At 40.9% G+C, this 21,050-nt stretch overlaps 2 protein-coding genes across 10 annotated transcripts in view; one reads left to right on the top strand and one right to left on the bottom strand.

Annotated features, from left to right (window-relative positions):
- Positions 1-21,050, top strand: part of SH3D19 (SH3 domain containing 19) — a 179,480-nt gene that overhangs the window by 49,729 nt on the left and 108,701 nt on the right. For 2 of the 8 annotated variants that reach the window (XM_077846355.1, XM_077846354.1), the window contains exon 2: positions 19,634-19,696. The exons of the other annotated variants lie outside the window; for them this stretch is intronic. The gene's annotated coding sequence lies outside the window, so the exon portion shown is untranslated. The remainder of the gene's footprint in view (positions 1-19,633; positions 19,697-21,050) is intronic. 8 annotated transcript variants of the gene reach the window in all.
- On the bottom strand, positions 4,579-11,572 carry LOC144282536 (serine protease 27-like). 2 transcript variants are annotated; one of them, XM_077846346.1, is made up of 8 exons: positions 11,447-11,572; positions 8,818-9,150; positions 8,641-8,679; positions 8,318-8,477; positions 6,577-6,851; positions 5,616-5,779; positions 5,163-5,417; positions 4,579-4,861 (listed from the first exon to the last, which is right to left on the bottom strand). In XM_077846346.1, exons 2-7 carry the CDS (start codon positions 8,867-8,869, stop codon positions 5,172-5,174), a joined length of 936 nt encoding a protein of 311 aa, XP_077702472.1. In that variant the 5' UTR covers positions 8,870-9,150; positions 11,447-11,572; the 3' UTR covers positions 4,579-4,861; positions 5,163-5,171. The 2 variants fall into 2 exon arrangements, with proteins under 2 accessions (XP_077702472.1, XP_077702473.1); XM_077846347.1 differs by having other exon boundaries at positions 4,579-4,858.

Below are 21,050 nucleotides of genomic sequence, written 5' to 3'. Positions count from 1 at the left end.
GACATTGCCAAATGTCCCCTGGGGAGCAGAATGACCCCCAGTTGAGAACCACTGCTGTAGAGCAAGAATGCCCCTTTAGGGATGCAGTCTTCACTTAAGCACCCTAAGAATAAAATAGGGACAGCAGTAGATTTGCAAGTTTTGTAGCTTTTTGTCTATATTTCCAGCAAGGGCAGATGGATTCCATTGTTTCTTTTCTAATTCAACCCATTTATTATGTTGGAAAATGAATCAATCCCCTTATAAAACAATCTTTTAAAGAATAATTGATTACTCTGGCACTCTGCCTTTTCTGTCACCTTGCAACAATAGACCAAGGCCTATGGTCTTAGTTCTTGGACTTCACATGACATTTTTAGTCCCACTTTAGTTCCACTAACCAGTATGTCCTAGAACCAATCCATGTACTTGGCATCCATTATGTCAGGGCCAAGCTCTGGACAGCCTTTTAGAGATACCTTTTCCTCTTCCCAGCTCTTTGCCTTATTGGCCAGTAATCTGTAGTTTCCTGCACTCACCTTCTCCACAGGGACAGATCCTACTCTGAGCTCCATTCCACTTGTGCAGGACCCTATTGCTTGCTGATCAGCCAGTCCCTCTTTGCAAGAGCTGGTCTTGTTCTTTTGATAACTAAGAAAAAAAATATTCCCTTTTTCTATTTGTTTACTTGTACTCATACTAAAGGAATTCTTCCCATGGTTTTGACAACTGGTTTTCTATAGTCTAAAGCTCTCATTTTGTTTCTCAGAAAATAAAATTTGATCCTTTCTGTTTGTAAGTCACTCTGTTAGATGCTGCTAGAAGGTCAAGAAGATGAACAGGATAGCTGTTTCTGTTCTCAAGGCTGTTCTGATCTATTCAGAAGAAGTAAAGCTGTGCATACCCAAATAATTACAAATGGAACTAGGAGTTTAAAAAGTACCAATAACTAGAACCAAAGAGCAGTGTTACTTTGGCATAGTATAAAGATGAACCTTTAGTGTTGAGCCTTCTAACAATGAGTGGAGGTAATCTGGTATGGTGGAAAAAGCCAGATCTTTTGAGTCAGGTAAATCTTTTTAATCAAATATTAGCTGTGTGATCTTTGGCAAGTTACTTAACCTCTCTCAGCCTCAGTTGTGGGTTTTTTTTGCGTGTATTTTTATTTGTGAAAACAGGATAAATAATCCCTTCTTGAATTGTTAGGACTAAGTAAGATAATATTTAAAGTGATCAGAGGGTACCTGGGTGACATAGACAATTAAATGTCTGACTCTTGGCTTCAGCTCAGGTTGTGATCTTGGGGTCATGAGATAGCGAGTCCCGAGTCAGGCTCATGCTCAGCACAGAGTCTGCTTGGGACTCCCTCTTCCTCTCCCTCCGTCCCCTCCCTCCACCCCACCTCCCCCATCACACTTACTCTGTCTCTATAAAATGAATAAATCTTCAAAAAATATAAAATGATAAGCATATTAGCCAATACAGAGGAGGCAGAAAGTAAATATATAAGTTCCTGCTACAGAGATGAGATAAAGATGTCATGTCACCCAGAATGTCCACTAAGGCAGATCTTTCCCAGGCAAGTCCTCTCAATTTAGGCTCTGGGCCTTTAGCTTTTTAGCTTCATAAATTTAAGGTTTCTCAGAGCACTGATACTACGTCAAATTCAAGAGACTGACTCACTAAATTTTAAGAGACGTGTGTATGAGCCAACATGCTTATTTGCATTGAGGACTATTCACTTCCATTATTTGGAATTTTCATTTTTGCCAATCAGGGCATATCTTCTTGATTTTGAGTAAGGACAGATTAGTAAATGGGTGATGGTTTGAAGACACTTAAGATCTGAATAAATGGAAGTGATTAATCTCTATGAGCATTTCACTTATTAGAGTGAAATATCCCTTCTTTACAAAAACTGGGTGAAAGAGCACTTCTCCATAACAAAATGTATTTTTCTAAATAAATGTGACATTTATATTCATCAGATTCAGAGTCTCTTTCCCCTTGACAGCTTGGGGCCTGATGAACATGTGTAGTTATTTGGCCTTTGCTTCCTTGGATTCCATGCTGACCTTACCCCTTCCTTTTTTTTTTTTTTTTTTTTAATTTTTTTTTTTAAAGTTTTTTATTTATTTATGATAGACACACAGTGAGAGAGAGAGAGGCAGAGACACAGGCAGAGGGAGAAGCAGGCTCCATGCACCGGGAGCCCGATGTGGGATTCGATCCCGGGTCTCCAGGATCACGCCCTGGGCCAAAGGCAGGCGCCAAACCGCTGCGCCACCCAGGGATTGACCTTACCCCTTTCGAGTACAGATTCCCTTCAGTCAGTGGCTAATGCTTTTGATTAGATTTAAGCTTCTCACTTATGATTTCATGCCTCTTATGTTGCTTTGAGATTATATATAGATCTCCAAGTTCACCTTATTCCTAAAACACATAAAGGCATGTATTTGCTGAAACTTTGGGGGATTCTTTTTACAGATAATTATCTCACTCCATCTCATGCATTATGTGTAGGTTTTCCTGTTAAGTTTCAGTTTAGAGGATTCTAAAAAAAAAGGGGTGAGATGGTGCCCTATGGTGAAAACCGTTGTCCATTCCTCTGCTGCTGTGTGAAGAAGTATAAGGATCCACTGGGTCTGTTAAATAAGCAGGCTTATTATGGCTTGATTTGAGAGTTGAATTAGATAACTTGTAAGGTACTTTTCAACTATTTTATTTCAGGATTCTGAAACCTTTTATCTCCTTGTTGGGTTTCTTGGCTCTAGTATCTGTATCCATCATCTTTTCTCACAGTTATCTTTTTTTACTTATTTAGAATCTCACATGTTTATTGAGTTTATCTTTTGTTAATTTTGTTATATTAATATGCCCTTGTTTGCCATTCTGTAGTGGTGTCATCTAAAAAATCTCTTGAGGAAAGCTTGTTAACATGAATAGTGTCCCTTTGAGAATAAATTGTAATAATTCTTTGAATCCTGCTTATATTTCATATCATTTTTACATTTAGGAGATTAATTTTTTCAAAGTTCTTACCGTTTTCATATGTATGGGAAGCTTTCTAATGCCCCAGATTTGATTTCCTTATTTTTATGTAATTATCTTTGCAGTTATTAATAAATATCTTCCTTTTATATTATTTTATTGGTATTTATTGAAATTTGATCAAGGGGTGTCCACTTTGCTGTTGTTCATTCCACTGTCTTGCCAAAACTTCTTCAAATTTTTTTTTTACTATTATTTGCCTAGTAATACAGAGGATCCTGTAATTATTTTAGTCAATTTCTTATGAAATTCATACATTAACTCAGCATTGGCCAGTGTCAGATTCCCTGTTCTTAACCACTCTTTGTATACCTGCCCAGGAAAAGGCAGGGATAAAGCAACCATACATTAATTACCTGAGTCATGTTCTTAGGCCACTCTTTAGTCAGGAAACTGTGAGTTGGCTATCTCTCTAATAAACACATTCCCTTAACCCCACTACACCTAAGACTACAACTATGAGGGGCTTTCAGTGGGTGGAGTTAACCGGAGACTCAGAAGGCATTCCCCCTGAATATCTCTATTTAAACTACCCATCCATCCATTTATTTAATCCTTGACTACTAAACGTTAGTCAGTTTTAGCTTCCTTGCTCCTTAGTCCACACCCTTCCCTGGCTCTACCTATAGAAGGCAATCTTTAAGATCCATGGCCCCAGTGAACCTTGCCTCCTGATATTCATAACTTGGGACTCACTGTTTTAAAGACTAGAATATGACAGGAGCACCTGTGTGGCTTAGTCCATTGAACATTGAACTCTTGATCTCAGCTCAGGTCTTGATCTCAGAGCATGAGTTCAAATCTCTCATTGGATTCCACATTGGGTGTAGAGAAATTAAAAAAAAAAAAATAAAGGCTAGAATACAGTAGAAGTAATGAGATGTCAGCTTTAAGATTAGGTTATGAAAAGACCATGACTTCCATCTTGGGTGCTCTCTTTTACTTTATCTTGGCTCATTCACTCTGGGGGAAGCCAGCTGCCATGAAGCAGCCCTACAGAGAGGCCTGTGTGAGTGATCTTAGAAGCAGATCCTCTGAAGCCTACCACAGACCAGTGAATGAGCTTGACAGCAGCTCCTTTTCTAATTGAGCTTTGAGATGACTGCAGCTGATACAGCACCTGCCCCTCAAAAAACCCTGAGCCAGAACTACTTGGCTAAGCCCTCCCTGATTACTGACCCCAGAAGCTGTGAGATAATCAGTGTTTAAGTTTTTTCAGCTCTTAAGTTTTGGGGTGATTTGTTGCACAGAAATAACTAATACACTGCCCTTAGTTCCTCTCTCCTGCTATGTTTCAACTAAAACCTAATCTTTTGAGTCCTTCCTTTTTCTTCAGAACCCAGTCTAGGCCCATATTGGATGATTTTCATCTGGAATTCAGCAAGAGCAAAATTATTAACCTCTTTGGACTCCACAGTTTCTTCATCTGTAGAATGTGGGATTGGTTGGGCCAGGTGATTTCCAGATCTTTTTCAGCCCTAAAGTTCTGTGCTTTTGGATTTCCCCAGGCACTGTCTCCAGTTTCATCAAAAGAATGAATATGAGAAATAACAGTTGGAATCAACCAAACTTTATTAACACTGGAGATCTTTCCAAGTTGACTTGTGAATAAAAAACAACAGACAGATGAGGCTTATGGTGATTAGCCAAAAGTAGCAGAATTGCATCTGTCTTACTAAATCTTCAAAATCTCTCATCAAAACCATCAACTTCTAGGGGCATCTGAGTGGCTCTATCGGTTGAGTGTCTAACTCTTGATCTCAGCTCACGTCTTGATTCAGGGTCATGAGTTCAAGCCCTGTTTTAGGCTCCATACTGGGCATGGAACCTACTTAAAAAAACAAAAACAAAAGCCATCAACCTATAGAATTTCCTCCTTTTCTTTTTTTCTCATTCTTTTTTTTTTTTTTTTTAAAGATTTTATTTATTTATTCATGATAGAAAGAGAGAGAGAGGCAGAGACACAGGCAGAGGGAGAAGCAGGCTCCATGCCGGGAGCCCAACGTGGGACTAGATCCCAGGACTCCAGGATTGCGCCCTTGGGCCAGAGGCAGGCGCTAAACCGCTGAACCACCCAGGGATCCCCTTTTTTTTCTCATTCTTAATTGTTACTTAACTCTGGTCATACTAACCTCAGCCAGTTAGGATAGCCCCAGGAAAATGAGAGGTAGAAGCATTATAAGAAGGAGCCCAGAGAAGTCTGGTCTGAGGACAGCAGAAAAGTCAGTATGTGAAATGGCTGACTTCTCAATCCAAGATTTGTAGAAACTGATGTTTGTATATATTCCAGGCTCACTGGTTAGAATGCATTTTGAACCCCAGCTGATCACTCCTGCCAGGACCCAGAAATCTTCCACTCTACATGTCAGGGGATCTCCTCTACTGCCCTGTGGAGAGAAGAAAGATGACTAGGCCAAGCACAGGGCAAAAAGAATAACTCCCAGTAGTTTAGTTGACAACTGTGGAGTTAGGGCCTGTCCAGGCACTGCTAAATTGACCCAGGGATTCTGAAGATAAAAGAGACGTGGAATAATCATGTGGGAAAGGGAAAGGCTCTGGAAGGTGCCTACAGGATGGATTCTTACAATACACTGATCCTTCTGCCCCACTGGGAGCTCAGAGCAGATCATGGCTTCACTGATGTTAGGCTTGATTCCATAGTAGTTTGCTTTCTGGAAGTAGTCACTGCATGTCTGGAGATCAATAAGGGGCACTTTCAGCTCCCTCAGTATATAGGATGGCTTCATATCTGTAAGATCAAAAAGAATCAGAGCCGTCTTAAGATACTAGGAAGCAACTTTCAGCTAGGGATACAGATTTCAGGCTTCTCATTTTCGGGTATAGCTGTGATTTTAAATATTCTGCCTCCGGATCAGATGGCACTCTGCTTTCCAGTTTGGGAAACAGCCTAAGGGCCAAACACTCTGGGTCTGAACAAGGCCGGAGGCATTTGCTCCCACTCAGATTCCACAAATAACAGAAAATCTTGTGATTCAGGAAAACCCAAAACAATGAATGATGCAGCCAGAATTCACTTGTTTGCAAGGCTTGGACTATCCTGTGATCGTCTATAGACAATGAAGAGGTAGATCTAACGTACTCTGAAGAATAAAGACTGTTGGCTCAGGAATACTCGCCTCGTCTGACTTGAGACTTGCTGAGCAGCCTTACCTTTTTGAATACATCTTCATGCCTGCGTCCCCTCTCCATCTAACCACACGCACACCCAGGTACAGAGGGAGAGCTTAGATTACATCTCAGATGGAGAGCTACCTTCTCTCTAAGCTCATTGTCTTGTCCTTCTCACTTTTAAGATCTTAGCACTATTGCTAAACAAGAGCAAAAGCAGCTAGAAATAAGCAAGAGAGATTATAGCGGAAGTGTGAAAGCAAAGGGGAAGCCGTAAGGTCAAGGAGAATTTGTCTGTGGCATCTCAGCTTAATTGCCTGGAGAGGTCAATAAATCTGGTATCAGAGCTGGGATAGAGCGCGGGGGCAGAGAATATCAGTTAAGGAAACAGAGCTCAGAAACTCTACTTATCCTCACGTTGGTGTACTCCAGAATAGCCCCATCCAGTCACCCAGCAGGAGGTTGAGTTTTTGAGCTGAACTGCAGACGAGGGAAGGCAGATGGGCAGGACAACAGGGGTAAAAGACACTGGGTGGGCCAGTTCAGCCACAGCGATGGCACTAGTCGTGTTTCCCTGGAAGTCAGAGTAAGGGATAATCCTGGACACAGGAATTATCGTCATTTTGGAGGCTGGGCGGCCAGAGACCTGAAGTGACCCCACCAATACACTGTATTTTCTGGTGTCCTTGGACCTGAGAAGAGAAGCAGAGTTAGCATGAGTTTCTCCTGACTCTCACAGAGTGCCACAGCAGGGTCTTTAGTAGTGGAGGTTGCATTTTTCCTCTGACTCTAAAGCATCTGTTCCTTCACTAAGCATTGAGCATATTCTGAGAACACAAATGAGACTTAGACATGATCTGGCCCTCATAGGGCTTTTGGGTTGTGTACATGCATTGGCGTGTTTGTGTGCACCGCGAATGTATGTCGGGGGGGGGGGCACTGAGGAAGGGAAGGAAAGAGGACAGACGGGGAACAGAATTTAACAAGTACAGCATTTTAAACTGTGACGAATACTATGAATAAAGCAGGATTTTTAGGTTAAAGAGTTAAGGATAGGAAAAGAGTTTTTAGATTGAGCAATCAGGAAAGGTCTCACAGAAGAGATACGTTCTCAACAGCGTCCCAAATGAGAAGAGTCTGCCAAGAGAAAAGCTATCAGGAAAAGCATTTCAGATAGAGGGAACAGACTATGCAAAGGCCTTGAAGGTGAGAAAGAACTTGGCAGTTTTTAGGAATTGAAATAAACCTGGAGTAGAATGGGATAGGGTGGGAAAAATAAGCAGATAACTGGTGATATATAGCTTATAGGCCACAGTGAGCGATCTGGTTTTTATTACAGGTTGCCTGGGCAGCCACTGAAGGATTTGAAGGAGGGAGTGACATGATCTCACCTCTTTTTGAAAAATCACTTTGTAATGTATATGAAAGTAGCAAAGCCTACTATAGCAGTGGTCTGGGGACAGCTACGCTTGAGTCCGTATACTTTGGAAGTAAAACTGACAGAATCGGTATATGCAGTAGATATGGAGGATGAGGGAGAGTGGGGCTTCATACTTCTGAGTATGGCTTGAGCAACTGCTTATGTTGTTGGGTGAGGCAGGGAAGATAGAAGTAGGTTTGGGGATGTTGATGGTGGTGGTGAAATTGTAGCTCTGTTTTGATCATGTTACTTTTGAGGTACCGTGAGACTTCCACCTAGAAATGCAGCAGAACTAGAGTTTGGGGCTAGTGATATAAAGGCGGGTGTTACCAGCAAATATATGACATTTTAAATCATAGAAGAGGATGAAGTCATCTGGGGAGAGTAACAAGGGCTCAAGATTGTGCATCCAGAGTGGTCTGAAGATGTGGCATGCTCTAAAGGGAGGGGCCCTCCCTGGGGAATATCTCCTTGGGTAGAGACTGATTTGAGGAGGACAGGGGAATAACTTTTCAGGCATCCATTTCAATCAAGATGATTGTCAAATATGAAGATGCCTGAAATCTTATGAGTAGTTGCATTAAACTGAGAGCTAGGGCAGGAAACGTTTGGACCCACTTCTAAGGCACAGTGTACTGTATCTGGCAATGCAAGATAGACTCCTGTCCAACCGTAGCCCAGGGGTTCCAGTCACCCGAGTCCCCTGATGGGTCTCCCTGAAGCAAGGCCAGCACTCACCGGAAGCAGCTTGCCACTGTGAGCACCCACTGCTCTGAGATGAGGGTGGCTGCACAGATGTGCAGCAAGCCCTTGCGGATGCTGACCTGCCAGGGCCACTGCCCCACGTTGGCCTCCCTGCCAGAGGCAATGCCAGATGAGACTGCGGGCCGCCCACAGACTGCCAACAAAGAAGAGCAAGACATGGGAGATGTGCTCGGAAACCTGCCCCTCTGCCCCCACCCCTCGTGCTCATTTCTCAAACTGATGTCCTCTCTTCAACTTGACACAGATTCCCTTCCCTTGGTCCATGCAGGCATGCTGCCCTGGCTGGAGCCTCTTACTTGAGTTCAGGAGAGTCTCTGGTTCCCCCTCATTGGTGCCTAGGGAGAGAAAAGGGGGTATGTGGAGACACCCACGTGAGTTCTTGTTGCTGAATGAGGGCCACGGCCCATGCCCTGTGCAGCTTCTCCTGGGCTGGAACCCCCCCTCCCAGGATTCTCCTCACCCCAGGAACACACCTGAGGTCCCCAGCAGAAGGGGCAGCAAGAAGATATAACCAGCAGCGCCCATGTCTTTTTCCTCAGAATCACCACTTTTCTTTCTGAACTCAGGCTTCTAAGGAGAGGCTGGCTGGGGAGCAGCTGGGGAAGGAGGGTGCAGGACCAGCTTCACCTGGATGGTTTTCTCTGCTGATTCAACCCCTCCTCTCCTTTGGTTTCCACACAGGCCAGGCACTGAAGGGACCAGGCTTCCAAAGTGCAGCTGCAGGACCCAGCAGGGAGGAGCTGGGGCCTGAGGCGCCCCCTGCTGTGCTGGAGAGCTGGCTGGCTCGGCTCAGGCAGTGCAGTGACCTTTGTGGGAGACAAGGCCGGGTTCACAGTCCTCCCTCTGTCCAGCCTGCCACGTCTCAGGGACTTGCCCTAGTTGCTCTCATGTAATTATTCCCTGGCCAAAGGTGAACCAACCCAGGGAACATCCCTGAGCTTCAGTCTCAAAGGGCTGTCTGTGCCCTAAGTCCTTGGCCTCTTGAACAGTGACAGAACTGATGAGAGAAAATAAAGAAGAGGAAATAAGTCGGTCAGTTAGCTGACCAGTATTTTCTACTCTGTGTCTCTCCCTTCTTTGTGTCACTCTCTTCCTGTTGTAATTTGCCCTTTGCCTTCCTCAGTCAGCAAATATTTATTAGCTCTTGATCGTGTACAAGGTATTGTGCTAAATGTAGAGCAGAATCTATAAAGAAGCATGAATTATGGGGGCTGCCTGCCTTCAAGTTGTTGGCAATCTAGATGGAGAGAAGTGGAATAAGGAAATAACTCAGGAGCTTTTTGTTAATGATTGGTGTCCTGTTCATTAAAAAATGGGAGCAGGCGCCTCTGAAATCTAAATGAACGTGGATAAGGCACATAACCCAGTGCTGAGCAAATGTTGGTTGCTGTTTTTAAAATAGCGTGGTGAGGATGATGATACTGATGACCGTGACACAATTATTAAGATCCTTTAATTCCAGAGCTGGTACTTGGCACAGGAAGGCATCATGGGTACAATAAAAATGAGCAGGATTAGAAGGCCTATGGAAATCGGGGGAAGATTATACTTCTAAAAAATCAAGAATGGGATTGTTAAAATTGAGAATTAATTTAACTTGAAACTTTCTAGAGACCAAAGAAAAAAGGATGAGCTACATAACTCATGTCATCTGAAGCATATTAATAAGCATAATAAGCAAGCTCTTTAGTCAGGAGGTAACTTCTTCCCTCTTGGCAATAAATCCAGTGAGTTTGTTATAATATGATAGAAAGTACGGGGGCAAATGTAACAAGCAGTTTGCTAGAGGATTGAGAAACACACATTGGTTTTTATATTCTCTGAATACGTGCTAATGCCATCCTTTTGAATCAGGACTAAGGCATTTCTGTGAAGAACTAAACTAACTTAAATGAATTATTTATACTTCTTGTTATATAACTTGAAACAAAAGTAGAATTTGGAGAAGATGCGTCTTTCTTTCATGTACCAGTTTTTCCAGCTGTGCTTTGGTGAGGTCTGTATTTTCTAGACACCCTTCAGATTGTCTTGACATTTTATTGACATTTTATTTTCCTGACTAAGGAACCCAGCTTGCATTTCTGCCTCTGAGAGCCTGTCTCAGCTTTGTTTAGTTATGGGCTGCAGGAGGGCTGGCGGGGGGGGGGGGGGACGATGGTGGTGGTGGTGGGGAACCACGACACAATTCCAAAACTGAATAGAAGTACCAAAGATCTCAACATACAAAGTCTCATCTCCCCTCTTTAGAAGGGAATGGATAAAGCCTGCCGATCCCCCACCTCACAGCAGAAACCCCAGACAACTTCTCTCTTCCCTGGTGTCTGGGGTTTCTGCCTGTGGGGTGCGGGAGAGGCAGGGGATGTCTCAAGCCCCAACCCCCCTGGGTCTTACAGCTGAGCTTTTGAAGTCTGGTACCTTGGGTACCTGGCCCTGGGTGAAATGGATAGAAAGCAAAAATTATTTTAGCCATAATACCCAGAATTTAGATACTAAATTAGGATGCTAATATGTATAATTAATAATGTAGACAGAGTACAAACTCTAGAGAGAAAGGCAGTTTAGAGTCTTTGTTATAATTCAAGTTGTCCTTCTAGTTTACAAAGAGAATAAACTATTGTCTAGAAGTGTTAAATTGATTTCTAAATAGTTTCGCGTGTGATCAGTTATAGAAGCTTGACAGTATTTTACATTTGCATAACATTTTCCTCCACACAATGACTGTGAGGGTTTTCATTTCAGTTTCATAGATGAGGAAACCGGGGACCTTGGAGGTTAAATGACTTAATTATTTGTATTACTGTGCACTAGCAAAACTGGGAATTGCTTCTGTTTCCTAGTCTACTATAGTAGTCCTCCTCCTTTACCCTGGGGGATGTGTTTTGAGGTCCCCATTGGAGGCCTGAAACCACAGTACCAAACCATATATGCACTGTTTTTTCCTATACATACATTCCTAGGATAAAGTTTAGTTTATACATTAGGTACAGTAGGAGATTACCCACAATACCTAATAATAAATAGAACAATTATAACACTATGCTATAATGAAGTTATGAGAGTGTGGCTTCTCTCTCTCAAAATACCTTATTGTACTGTACCCACCTTCTTGTGATGCTGTGAGATGATAAAATCGCTGGGTGCCTGGGTGCTCAGCTGTTTAAGTGTCTGCCTTTGGCTCAGTTCATGATCTGGGGTCCTGGGATTGAGTCCCACATCGGGCTCCCTGCTCAGCAGGGAGTCTGCTTCTCCCTCGGCTCTTCCCACCCCTGCTGTGATCGATCTCTCTCTCAAATAAATAAATCTTTTTTTTTTTTTTTTTTTAAAGGGAGAGATGATAAATGCCTGTGTGATAGGTAAAGTGAGTAACATAGACATTGTGACCTAGTGTGGTTAGGTTGGTACGGACCTTCTGATGATATGTCAGGGGAAGATCATCTGCTTTTGGACCACAGTGGACCAGAGGTAACTGAAACCAGAGGAAGGGAAACTGTAAAAGGTGAAACTGTGGATGAGGGGGTACTACTGTAATCAGATTCAAATCCAGATCTCCTGACTCCTCATCTAGTAATCTTTCCCTCCATGCTACAGCAGCCTCCCAAGTCTAGGAGACATTGTTTATTTAATTCAGTAATCATTTTCTCATTGCCCATGCCAGACCCTGTTCTAGAATAGGAGTGACAACATAGAAAAAGTCTCTGTCCTCATTGAGCTTATACTATGTTTTAGATCATGATAAGTGCTTTGTGGAAAAATAAGACAGGAAAGCAGTGGTGGGATGTGACTTTTAAATATGGTGCTTAGGGAAGACATCACTGAGGTAATTTCTGAGCAGGTATTTAGAGGAAATAGAGGCATTGAGCGAGGGGGTTAACTGAGGGAAGAGGTGTTGAAGGACAAATGATATAGTACTAAGCCCCTAAGGCAGCTGTATATTTGGACATTTGAGAAACACTAAAGTTAGAGCAGAGTGAAGGAGGGGTGCCAGCAATAGGAAATGAGGTCAGACCATGTAGGTTCTCATGGGCTACTGTGAGGACTTTGGCTTTTATTCTTGGTGGAATGGGATGATTTTGATCTGACTTTAAGTTTTATTTTTTTTTTAAGATTTATTTATTTATTCATGAGAGACACACAGAGAGAGGCAGAGACATAGAGGGAGAAGCAGGCTTCTTACAGGGAGCCCGGTGAGGGACTTGATCCCCTGACTGGGGATCATGCCCTGAGCCCAAGGCAGACGCTCAACCACTGAGCCACCCAGGTGTCCTTGACTTAAAGTTTTTTTGTTTTTTTGTGTTTTTTTTTGACTTAAAGTTTTTTTTTTTTTTTTTTTTTTTTTTATTTATTTATGATAGTTACACACAGAGAGAGAGAGAGAGAGAGAGAGAGAGAGAGGCGCAGAGACACAGGCAGAGGGAGAAGCAGGCTCCATGCACCGGGAGCCCGACGTGGGATTCGATCCCGGGTCTCCAGGATCGCGCCCTGGGCCAAAGGCAGGCGCCAAACCGCTGCGCCACCCAGGGATCCCTGACTTAAAGTTTTAAATGGATCACAGTAACTACTGGAATGAGAATGGTCAGGGGAAGAAGCAGGGAAACCAGCTATAGAACTATTGCAGTAATTTGGGCAGGAGGTGATGTTGACTTTGGACTAGAGCTGTGGGGCCAAAATTGATAAGAAATGGTAGATTCTGGTTGCATTTTGAAGGTAGAACTAATGGGACTTGCTAAATTGGACATGGGCATGAGAGAAAGAGAGGAGTTCATAATGACCCAAATGTTTTTGGCCTGGGCCCCTAGAAGTATGAAATAACCTTTTACTAAGATAGAGCACATATACGAAGAGCAGAATTTTTGGGGAGTAGATAGGAAATTCATTTATGAGCATGTTAAGTTTAAGATGCTTGATAGATGTCCAACTGGAAATGTCCAGTAGCCAATTGAATATATGAATATGGAATCAGGAGGTTGCCACAAACTGAAGGGTTGGATTAGGGTGTCACTAGCATGTCAAAGTATTTAAAGCCATAAAATGAGATAAGATCACCTAGAGAATGAGTAGAAATAAAGTCCACAGTGAATTTTAAGGATTGACCACACCAAAGTTTAAATGGCATAAACAGGAACCAATAAGAGACTTAGAGGATGGCAGGAATTAGGCAGAAAACTGACAGTCAACCAAGTGAAGAAAGTGTTTCAAGGAGGAAGAAGTGATTGGCTGCCAAATGCTGCAGACAGCGAAGAACTGACCATTGGATTTAGCATCATGGAATGGATTCTCTTGAAGAAGATTATCAAGTAGGCATGATTATCGGCCTATAAGCAACCTGGGGATTCAGAGGCTCCTTACTCCCTCCTCTGTCCTTGGAGTGTGAATTGTGTTTGCCTTTCATACTCCTAGAGGCTGCTCCAAGGATAGCCTTGAGATAGTGATGTGGTATTGAGACCATCCAGACAGTCTATGTGACTAGCCCCGTTAAAGCCTCTCTCTAGTTTTAAGATTTGGCAGGTGGGTATAGAGATCCACTTGTCTTGGTGGCTGCCCAAGACAAGCCTCATGTAAATTCCCTTCCTCATTGAACCTGCCAACTACAAATCTAGAGTGGCCTGCTTCTTTCTTTGGTCTCTCCCTACCCTCTGTTTTGAATTACACCTGGGAAGCTCCCAAGGTGGTTGCAAACCAACAAGTTCAAAAGAGAAAGGGGAATCATTGGAGACAGCAAATAAGGCAATTTTTTTAAAGTAGTTTTACTGTTAAGAGAAATTGAGAAACAGTTGGCAGAAGAGCCTGGGTGGTGCAGGTTTTTGTTCTTGTTTTGTTTTAAAATGGGAAAAATTATTTCATGTTTGTGTGCTATTGGAATTATCTGGAAGAGGGGAAATTGATGCAGGAGAGAAAGCAGGAGAATTGCTGAAGCATCCTTGAGCAGACAGGAAGAGACTGACCCTAATGCATCAGTTGAGGCGTGAAGATGCTTAGATTGGAACACAGGTCTTTCATACCGCAGGAATAAAAGTAAGTATGTGAATACAGATGCCAGTTGGTAGGAGATAAGGTGGTAGAAGTTCTCTGCTGTTTCTATTTCCTCACTGGAATAGAAATCATCTATTGAGAATGAGGATGGTAAGGGACGTATTGCGGACTTAAGAAGGAGTGAACTGGTCATGTATGAGTGTGGGAGATGAATGGACCAGAGAAATGATCGTGTGGCTGCTGGGCAGCAGAAAGCATCCACTTGAATTTGAAGTGAAATTGGCAGAATTGTGTTGCTCGCAGGCAATGGTCAGCAACATGGGTGGAGGCATAGAGAGGGCGGAGTGGTGGCTATAACCAGGTTGAGGTTTTTCTGAAGTGGGTATGATGAATGGGGCAGGCAAGGGAGTGCTGATAATGATGAATCATGAACCGAAGCTGGAAAAGAGGGAAGTAAGGAATGAGAGGACTGCAGAGAGTAAAGGAAGGCAAAAATCGGTGGATTATCAATCCTAATGGGGTTGAAAATTATTGGAATTGGCATTCTTACTCTAAGGAGTAGAGGATAGAGAGTAAGTGTGCTGGCAAAGTAAGATGCTGAAAGTTGAGGTCACAGAGAAGGTGCAGTTATTGGTGATAAGAAGGCCGGGGAAGATCATGGGGGGGTAGCATCTGAGGTCAGGTGATAGATCATTTAGTCCTGATGGTAGCATATAGTAGAGAGGTGTTGGGGAGACTTATCAGGAGCACGCAGAGGCTTGTGGCTCTCAATTCCTTCATTTTCTCTTGAGTCTTTCAGGATATGGATCTAAACACCAAGACCCCAGGCTGGAGGGCCACAGAAATTTGAGGCTGGGATGCATCCCTCAGCCACAGTTTTCCATTTGGTTCATAAAACCATCATTGGGGACTGTGTTAGCTCTAGTGCACCTGTGACTAGAGCAGAATGCACTTTTTCTCCAGGCTGGCAGATGGAAAGAAATCTAGAGTTAATAGTTATTATTAAAATATTACTAGGCCTGGCTCCCTCTTCTGCTGCATGCTAGGTATAATGTATGGCGGGGTTTTTTCTTTACTATTATTGAAAAAATTTAAATGGTAGAGAAATGAAGATAGGAAATAAAATAGAAAGATTCCCTCCTCACCCTCTTTACTACTAGCACCTCTTGGGTTGTTTTTTGAGCATCATTCCAGACATCTTTCCTTCTATTTCTGCCTATACATACATGTATATTTGTGTGGGTTCTGTACACACATATCTGTGTGTATGTGTGATTAAATCACAGAAAAAGTGGAAGTATTCTAACATGTGACTTACCTTTCTCCCTTGAGGCCTTCCATGCCAGCATATATTGAGCCAAAGATTTTTCTTCAGCACAGCTATATAATGTTACACGGTACAGAAGTGTAGGATAACTCTAAAGTCGTGTCCATGTTGATGGAAACTTAATTTTTATTCTCTGCTATTATAAATTATGCTGTAGAATATGTTAAAGAATATCTATATTCTTGTGTACCCCTGTACTTGATTTGACATGAATTGCTCTTACATGGAATTACTAATGAAAAATTACCTCATGTTTTAAGTCTGATCTTGTTGCCAAATTGTTCTCCACGAAGACAGTACCAATGTATTGTGATTGAGAGCATCCCTTTTGCCACCTCCTCATTCATACTTTTTATTTCCTCAACCCCTCCATAGTAGCTCTTCTGATAGGACTATTAGGAGAAAACATTTTCACCAAACAATATTATACTAATTTGGAGGAAATAACTGAAATGTAGGAAGAAGAAAAATAGGAAATATTTCATTCTTACTCCTTATTGCAGAGGATGGAATATTAGTGTTTCTCCAAATTCTAAGATTTAGCTAAAACACAGAAGGCCTTAACTAAATCTTTAAAGAGGAAAGCAATCAGAGGCAAGACTGTAGAGGAACAGAAGCCATCATAATAAAAGAGCAGACTTGATTTCTCTTTTGTTCCCAAAAATGTTATCTTCGATCTTCTTTTATTTTTTTTACACAGCAGGTTTATAAAGATTTTGAGTTCTCTGGTAAACCCTTGTAAGTCATAGATTCTGGATTTTATCTGAGTTTAATTCTGTGTTTGTGGTAATTAAATTGGAAAGAAATTTTGTATGAAGTTTTATTCTGTTTGGTCAAGTTTTCAGATCTTGAAATTCTGTCCTTTTTTGGAAGGAAATATCTGTAATAATACATATTTAGGATGTAACAGTATAGATTTAGTACTGCTTTTTCACTTTCTCATGCTTATTCTATATAGAATTTTATATTTATGATCTCCCTTCAGTTAAAAGTCATTTACTATTATTTTTTAAAAAGATTTTATTTATTTATTCATGAGAGACACAGAGAAAGAGAGGCAGAGACACAGGCAGAGGGAGAAGCAGACTCCATGCAGGGACCCCGACTTGGGACTCGATACCAGGTCTCCAGGATCATAACCTGGGTGGAAGGTGGCGCTAAACTGCTGAGCCACCCGGGCTGCCCAAAAGGCATTTATTATTGATGCCTTATTAACTGATAATTTTTTCAGAGGAACATTTAAAAACAAGTTTTAGGTATGAAACTAGAAGAGCTAAGTAAAATTCTTTTTCTCTTATTTAACTAAGAAAATATTTTAAAATTTTATGGATATGAGTATATACCTAAGATAAAGAATATATACAGACTGAAAATATGTGTGAGTATATGTATGTTTTAGATAACTTCATTGTGAATTCGTACTTGTCAGCACAATAATTATATATCCTTGAGTGCTTTATAGTTGGGCTTTCACATAAATACACATCTGGTTAAAACTCAAAACAATCTTGTAATACCCACTTAAATGTTTTTTTTTCCACTTAAATGTTTTTGAGGCTCACTTTATGTCTTTGAGGAGAAGATGATAGAAAAGTAACAGATGGCCAACAAGGATATTAAGTTAACAGGGAAGCAACTTAATTTACTTTATTTAGTTCCTGAGTTAAAGTTTTGTGTGTGTGTGTGTGTGTGTGTGTGTATATATATATATATATATATATATATTGTGTGTGTGTGTGTGTATAGGGCTCTGGGTATATAGTGTGTGTGTGTGTGTGTGTGTGTGTGTATATATTCACTTTAAGAAAACTTGGGACTGTGTTTCCACTGAAGTCTTGCTTGTGATTTGCCTTGTTTTCTGCTTTTGTAAGGTCTGGCAGAGGGGAAGGGGAGAAAGAGGGAAGAAGAAGGAGAAGGATTTGAACCCATGTTTATAGTTCCAACGTCAGTGCTATTTCTGCTTCTCCAAGAGTCTGTCTTCTGTTGACCTTTATCACTGGAAGAAATTCTTAGTGTTCAAAGCAGTTTTTCCTAGTCTCAGATCTAAATATGCTACTGACTGGATTATACATGTTTGAACATGTAAAAATATTTTCTTGTTAAATTAAGTTTAATCTTATACTTAATGTTCCCTATTATATGGGGAGAACTTTGAAGCAAGGATCAATAATAAATGACACTAATGCTTCCTAATGAGAGAAATCACTCATCAATGCTAATTAAAAATATATTGGCTGGATGTCTAGTCAGCTGGGCTTAATTCTTAACACTAAAGTCTTGAACAGGGATCCCTGGGTGGCGCAGCGGTTTGGCGCCTGCCTTTGGCCCAGGGCGCGATCCTGGAGACCCAGGATCGAATCCCACATCGGGCTCCCGGTGCATGGAGCCTGCTTCTCCCTCTGCCTATGTCTCTGCCTCTCTCTCTCTCTCTGTGTGACTATCATAAATAAATAAATAAATAAATAAATAAATAAATAAATAAATAAATAAATATTAAAAAAAAAAAAAGTCTTGAACATTATGAGAAAAACATTTTGTCCAGTTCAGAAATAGCTAGATTTTTTTCCCCATACTTTCATTAGGAAAAATTTTAAGATGAAATTAAAAAATAATTTGTGTCTGGAGGCAGGGTGGTTACTGTGATCATACGTTGGTATTTGCTTCCTGTTGCTTGACTGCCACTGGGGCATTTAAGAATACATGTTTATGGCAGTTTCAATTTACTGAACATAGGAAAATAAGAACAATCATATGGTATGTTTTTTCCATAAACACCAGGTTATTTCAATGAGCTATAAGAAAATTATGCCACTTTTACATAGCACCACATTAATTTCTTAGAAGTAATTTAATATAATATAAATATAAAAATTTAGGGATGCCTGGGTGGCTCAGCAGTTGAGCTGAGGATGATTTCCTTTTCACATTCAAATTTTATGTGATGTAAGGATATTTGTCTTTTGTAACTTTGCTGCAAGCTCTACTTAATCTGATGGAGGAATTTACCTAAAAACATCAGTTAAAAAATAACCCAAAACAAATGCCACCAGGGAAAAAGTATTTGCAGCCCTTTTTTTCTTTGTCTTTAAGATGGTTATAAAGTCATAGATCTTTCCACTTTCTCTCTTTATTGTTCCTTGTCCAGTGAAATTCATCCTAATCTTTAAATTCTTTGGGAAGTGAGAATGAATCAAGTCCTAGTGAAAGACTCATAAGTCAAATTGGGCCAATGCAAATCCATTCAATTGAATTTGAATTTAGAAGACTTTTCAGCTAAAGCATACTAGGAAATATTATGATCTTTTACAGAGAATGGGTATGTCTGCCTCAGTATCTAAAAGGGCTCTGGATGTGGTCACCACTAAAAACTGGACAGGTGGAAATAACCCATCTGTGTCCTGGATTTGTTCTATGAAGGCTTGACACTGCTAAGGGAGGATTCCCTTTCTCTGTATTAAAGAATTCACCTGAAATCTTACCAAACTGCGATATCCTCTTTTCCCCTAAAAAAACAAATTACTGGGGACTATGTCTTGTTACACTATTTATTCAAGACTTGAACAAATTAATATACTAGTGAGTTTGAAGACTAAATCAGAAAGGTCAACAGTGTTAAAACTGCTTAGCAATTTAATTATTCTTAAATATATTTGGATTCTCTACAGTACAGATGGTTCCCATTTAACCTGTCAGTTTTGTTACGGCTATGTTTTAGAGATAGCCACACCTATTGACACACACTTGGTTAACATTTCAATTCAACACCGGAGACAGTTTTTCTGTACAGAGTAGTTATTTTCAATTGGATGGCAAAACTAAGAGACTACCACGATTCTGATGACCATTTATGTCTTATACTTTCCCTGAATGTACATTTCATTTGACGTGTCTATCTTATGGTCTCTGACTGTAACATGGTCTTATCAAACCCTTTAAAAATAAGCATTGGATTTCTGTGTAAATCTCATTTTTAATCTTTTTTTTTTTTTTAGATAATTCTGAGAAAAAGCCATTCCTATGATCCTTAGATGTTGAAAGAAACAACGTAGAATCAGGTATTAGCATCTTCCTTTCTTGACTTTGTTGCAGATTCTTTTTTCTTTTTAAGATTTATTTATTTATTTAGTAGAGCACAGATTGAGAACATGAGTGGGGGGGGAGGGGTAAAGGTGAGGAGGAGAGAGAGAGAGAGAGAGAGAGAGAGAGAGAGAGAGAGAGAGACAGGGAGCCTGATGTAGGGCTCAGTCCCAGGACCCCAGATCATGCATGACCTGAGCCAAAGGCAGACTCAACCAACTGAGCCACCTAGGTGCCCTGACTTTGTTGCAGATTCTGTTTTCCTTAGGTTAACTTGGACGTTGAGCGTCCCTTCTACAGTGCTGTCAAGGTTTCTAATTTCTGTAAAAGCTAAAGGTGTCGTTCCCCCAAACTCATGTATTAGTGTGTCTTTGAACTGAAGAAAATCCTTCAGCAGTTTCGTTTTCAGAGATCTGAAAAGACTCCATGGCATCACAGTAAGATGTGTGGCATCTTGTTTACCACAGACCCTTATAGGTCAAATCAGCTTTTGTTTCCTAGTTATTAAGTCCAGGAGCCAATAGCTATTTCACTAAGCCACAAAAATCACTTAGCCTCCCTACCAATCAATGCCTGCTACTGCCTTAAAGAAGTATATGTAACACCCTGGAAATTCAATTCCAAAACAAGTCTTGAAAATCCGTTGAGTTTTTCACTCCTTGGAGAGGACATACCTGGATATATACAACCTGTTCAGTTCTTGCTCTAGCAAGGATTTGAAAACCTGTTTATGGCTTGCCTCCTTTTTAGCAGCTATTCTCAAACCACATCACTGTTTTCCTTGAGCTTGTATCAGTGAAAAGCTGTTTTCCTTAGTGCTCAGGAAAAGAATAACAGATTAAAAATTTTTGAGTGTTCAGCTTTTCTCCAACAGTTGTCCTGCATCTACTTAGGGATAACCTGGGAACATATAGGATAGATCTGATATCTCACGCTTTGTTTCAATCTTTCAGAAATAATAACAGTAATGATTACCGTTCGTTTGTTAATATCTTGTCCTTATATGACTTAATTTCTGCCAGTAGGCAACATAATATGGATGCCTAAAACAGTTGAGAACTTACTGTTGTCAGTGACATCCTTACTAGACACAGGAATCACTTTACCCCCCATGTTTGTTTTGAGGGCCTGTGACATCAGCTTATACAATTTGGCTCCCACATCTCGATGGTATTCGTGGAGGGAAATAGAAACATGACATTGCTTTTTCCTTTTTTCTTTTTCTCTTTCTCCAATTTACTTTTTCCTTTTATAGTATAAAGTCTTACCTTTTTATTTACTATTTATTATACTTTTTAATTTGCGCATAACAGTATGCTGTTAACTTAGATA

The sequence above is a fragment of the Canis aureus genome, chromosome 13 (genome assembly GCF_053574225.1).
Source record: "Canis aureus isolate CA01 chromosome 13, VMU_Caureus_v.1.0, whole genome shotgun sequence".
NCBI lineage: Eukaryota > Metazoa > Chordata > Mammalia > Carnivora > Canidae > Canis > Canis aureus.
This window is presented reverse-complemented; position numbering and strand designations above follow the sequence as displayed.

Excerpts from the sequence above, each read along its gene's own strand:
- LOC144282536 (XM_077846346.1), bottom strand. The coding sequence starts at position 8,869 with ATGGGCGCTGCTGGTTATATCTTCTTGCTGCCCCTTCTGCTGGGGACC. Across the intron at positions 8,478-8,640 it reads AGAGACTCTCCTGAACTCAA|TCTGTGGGCGGCCCGCAGTC; the intron begins GTAAGAGGCTCC and ends CTTTGTTGGCAG. Across the intron at positions 6,852-8,317 it reads ACAGTGGCAAGCTGCTTCCG|GTCCAAGGACACCAGAAAAT; the intron begins GTGAGTGCTGGC and ends TTCTCTTCTCAG.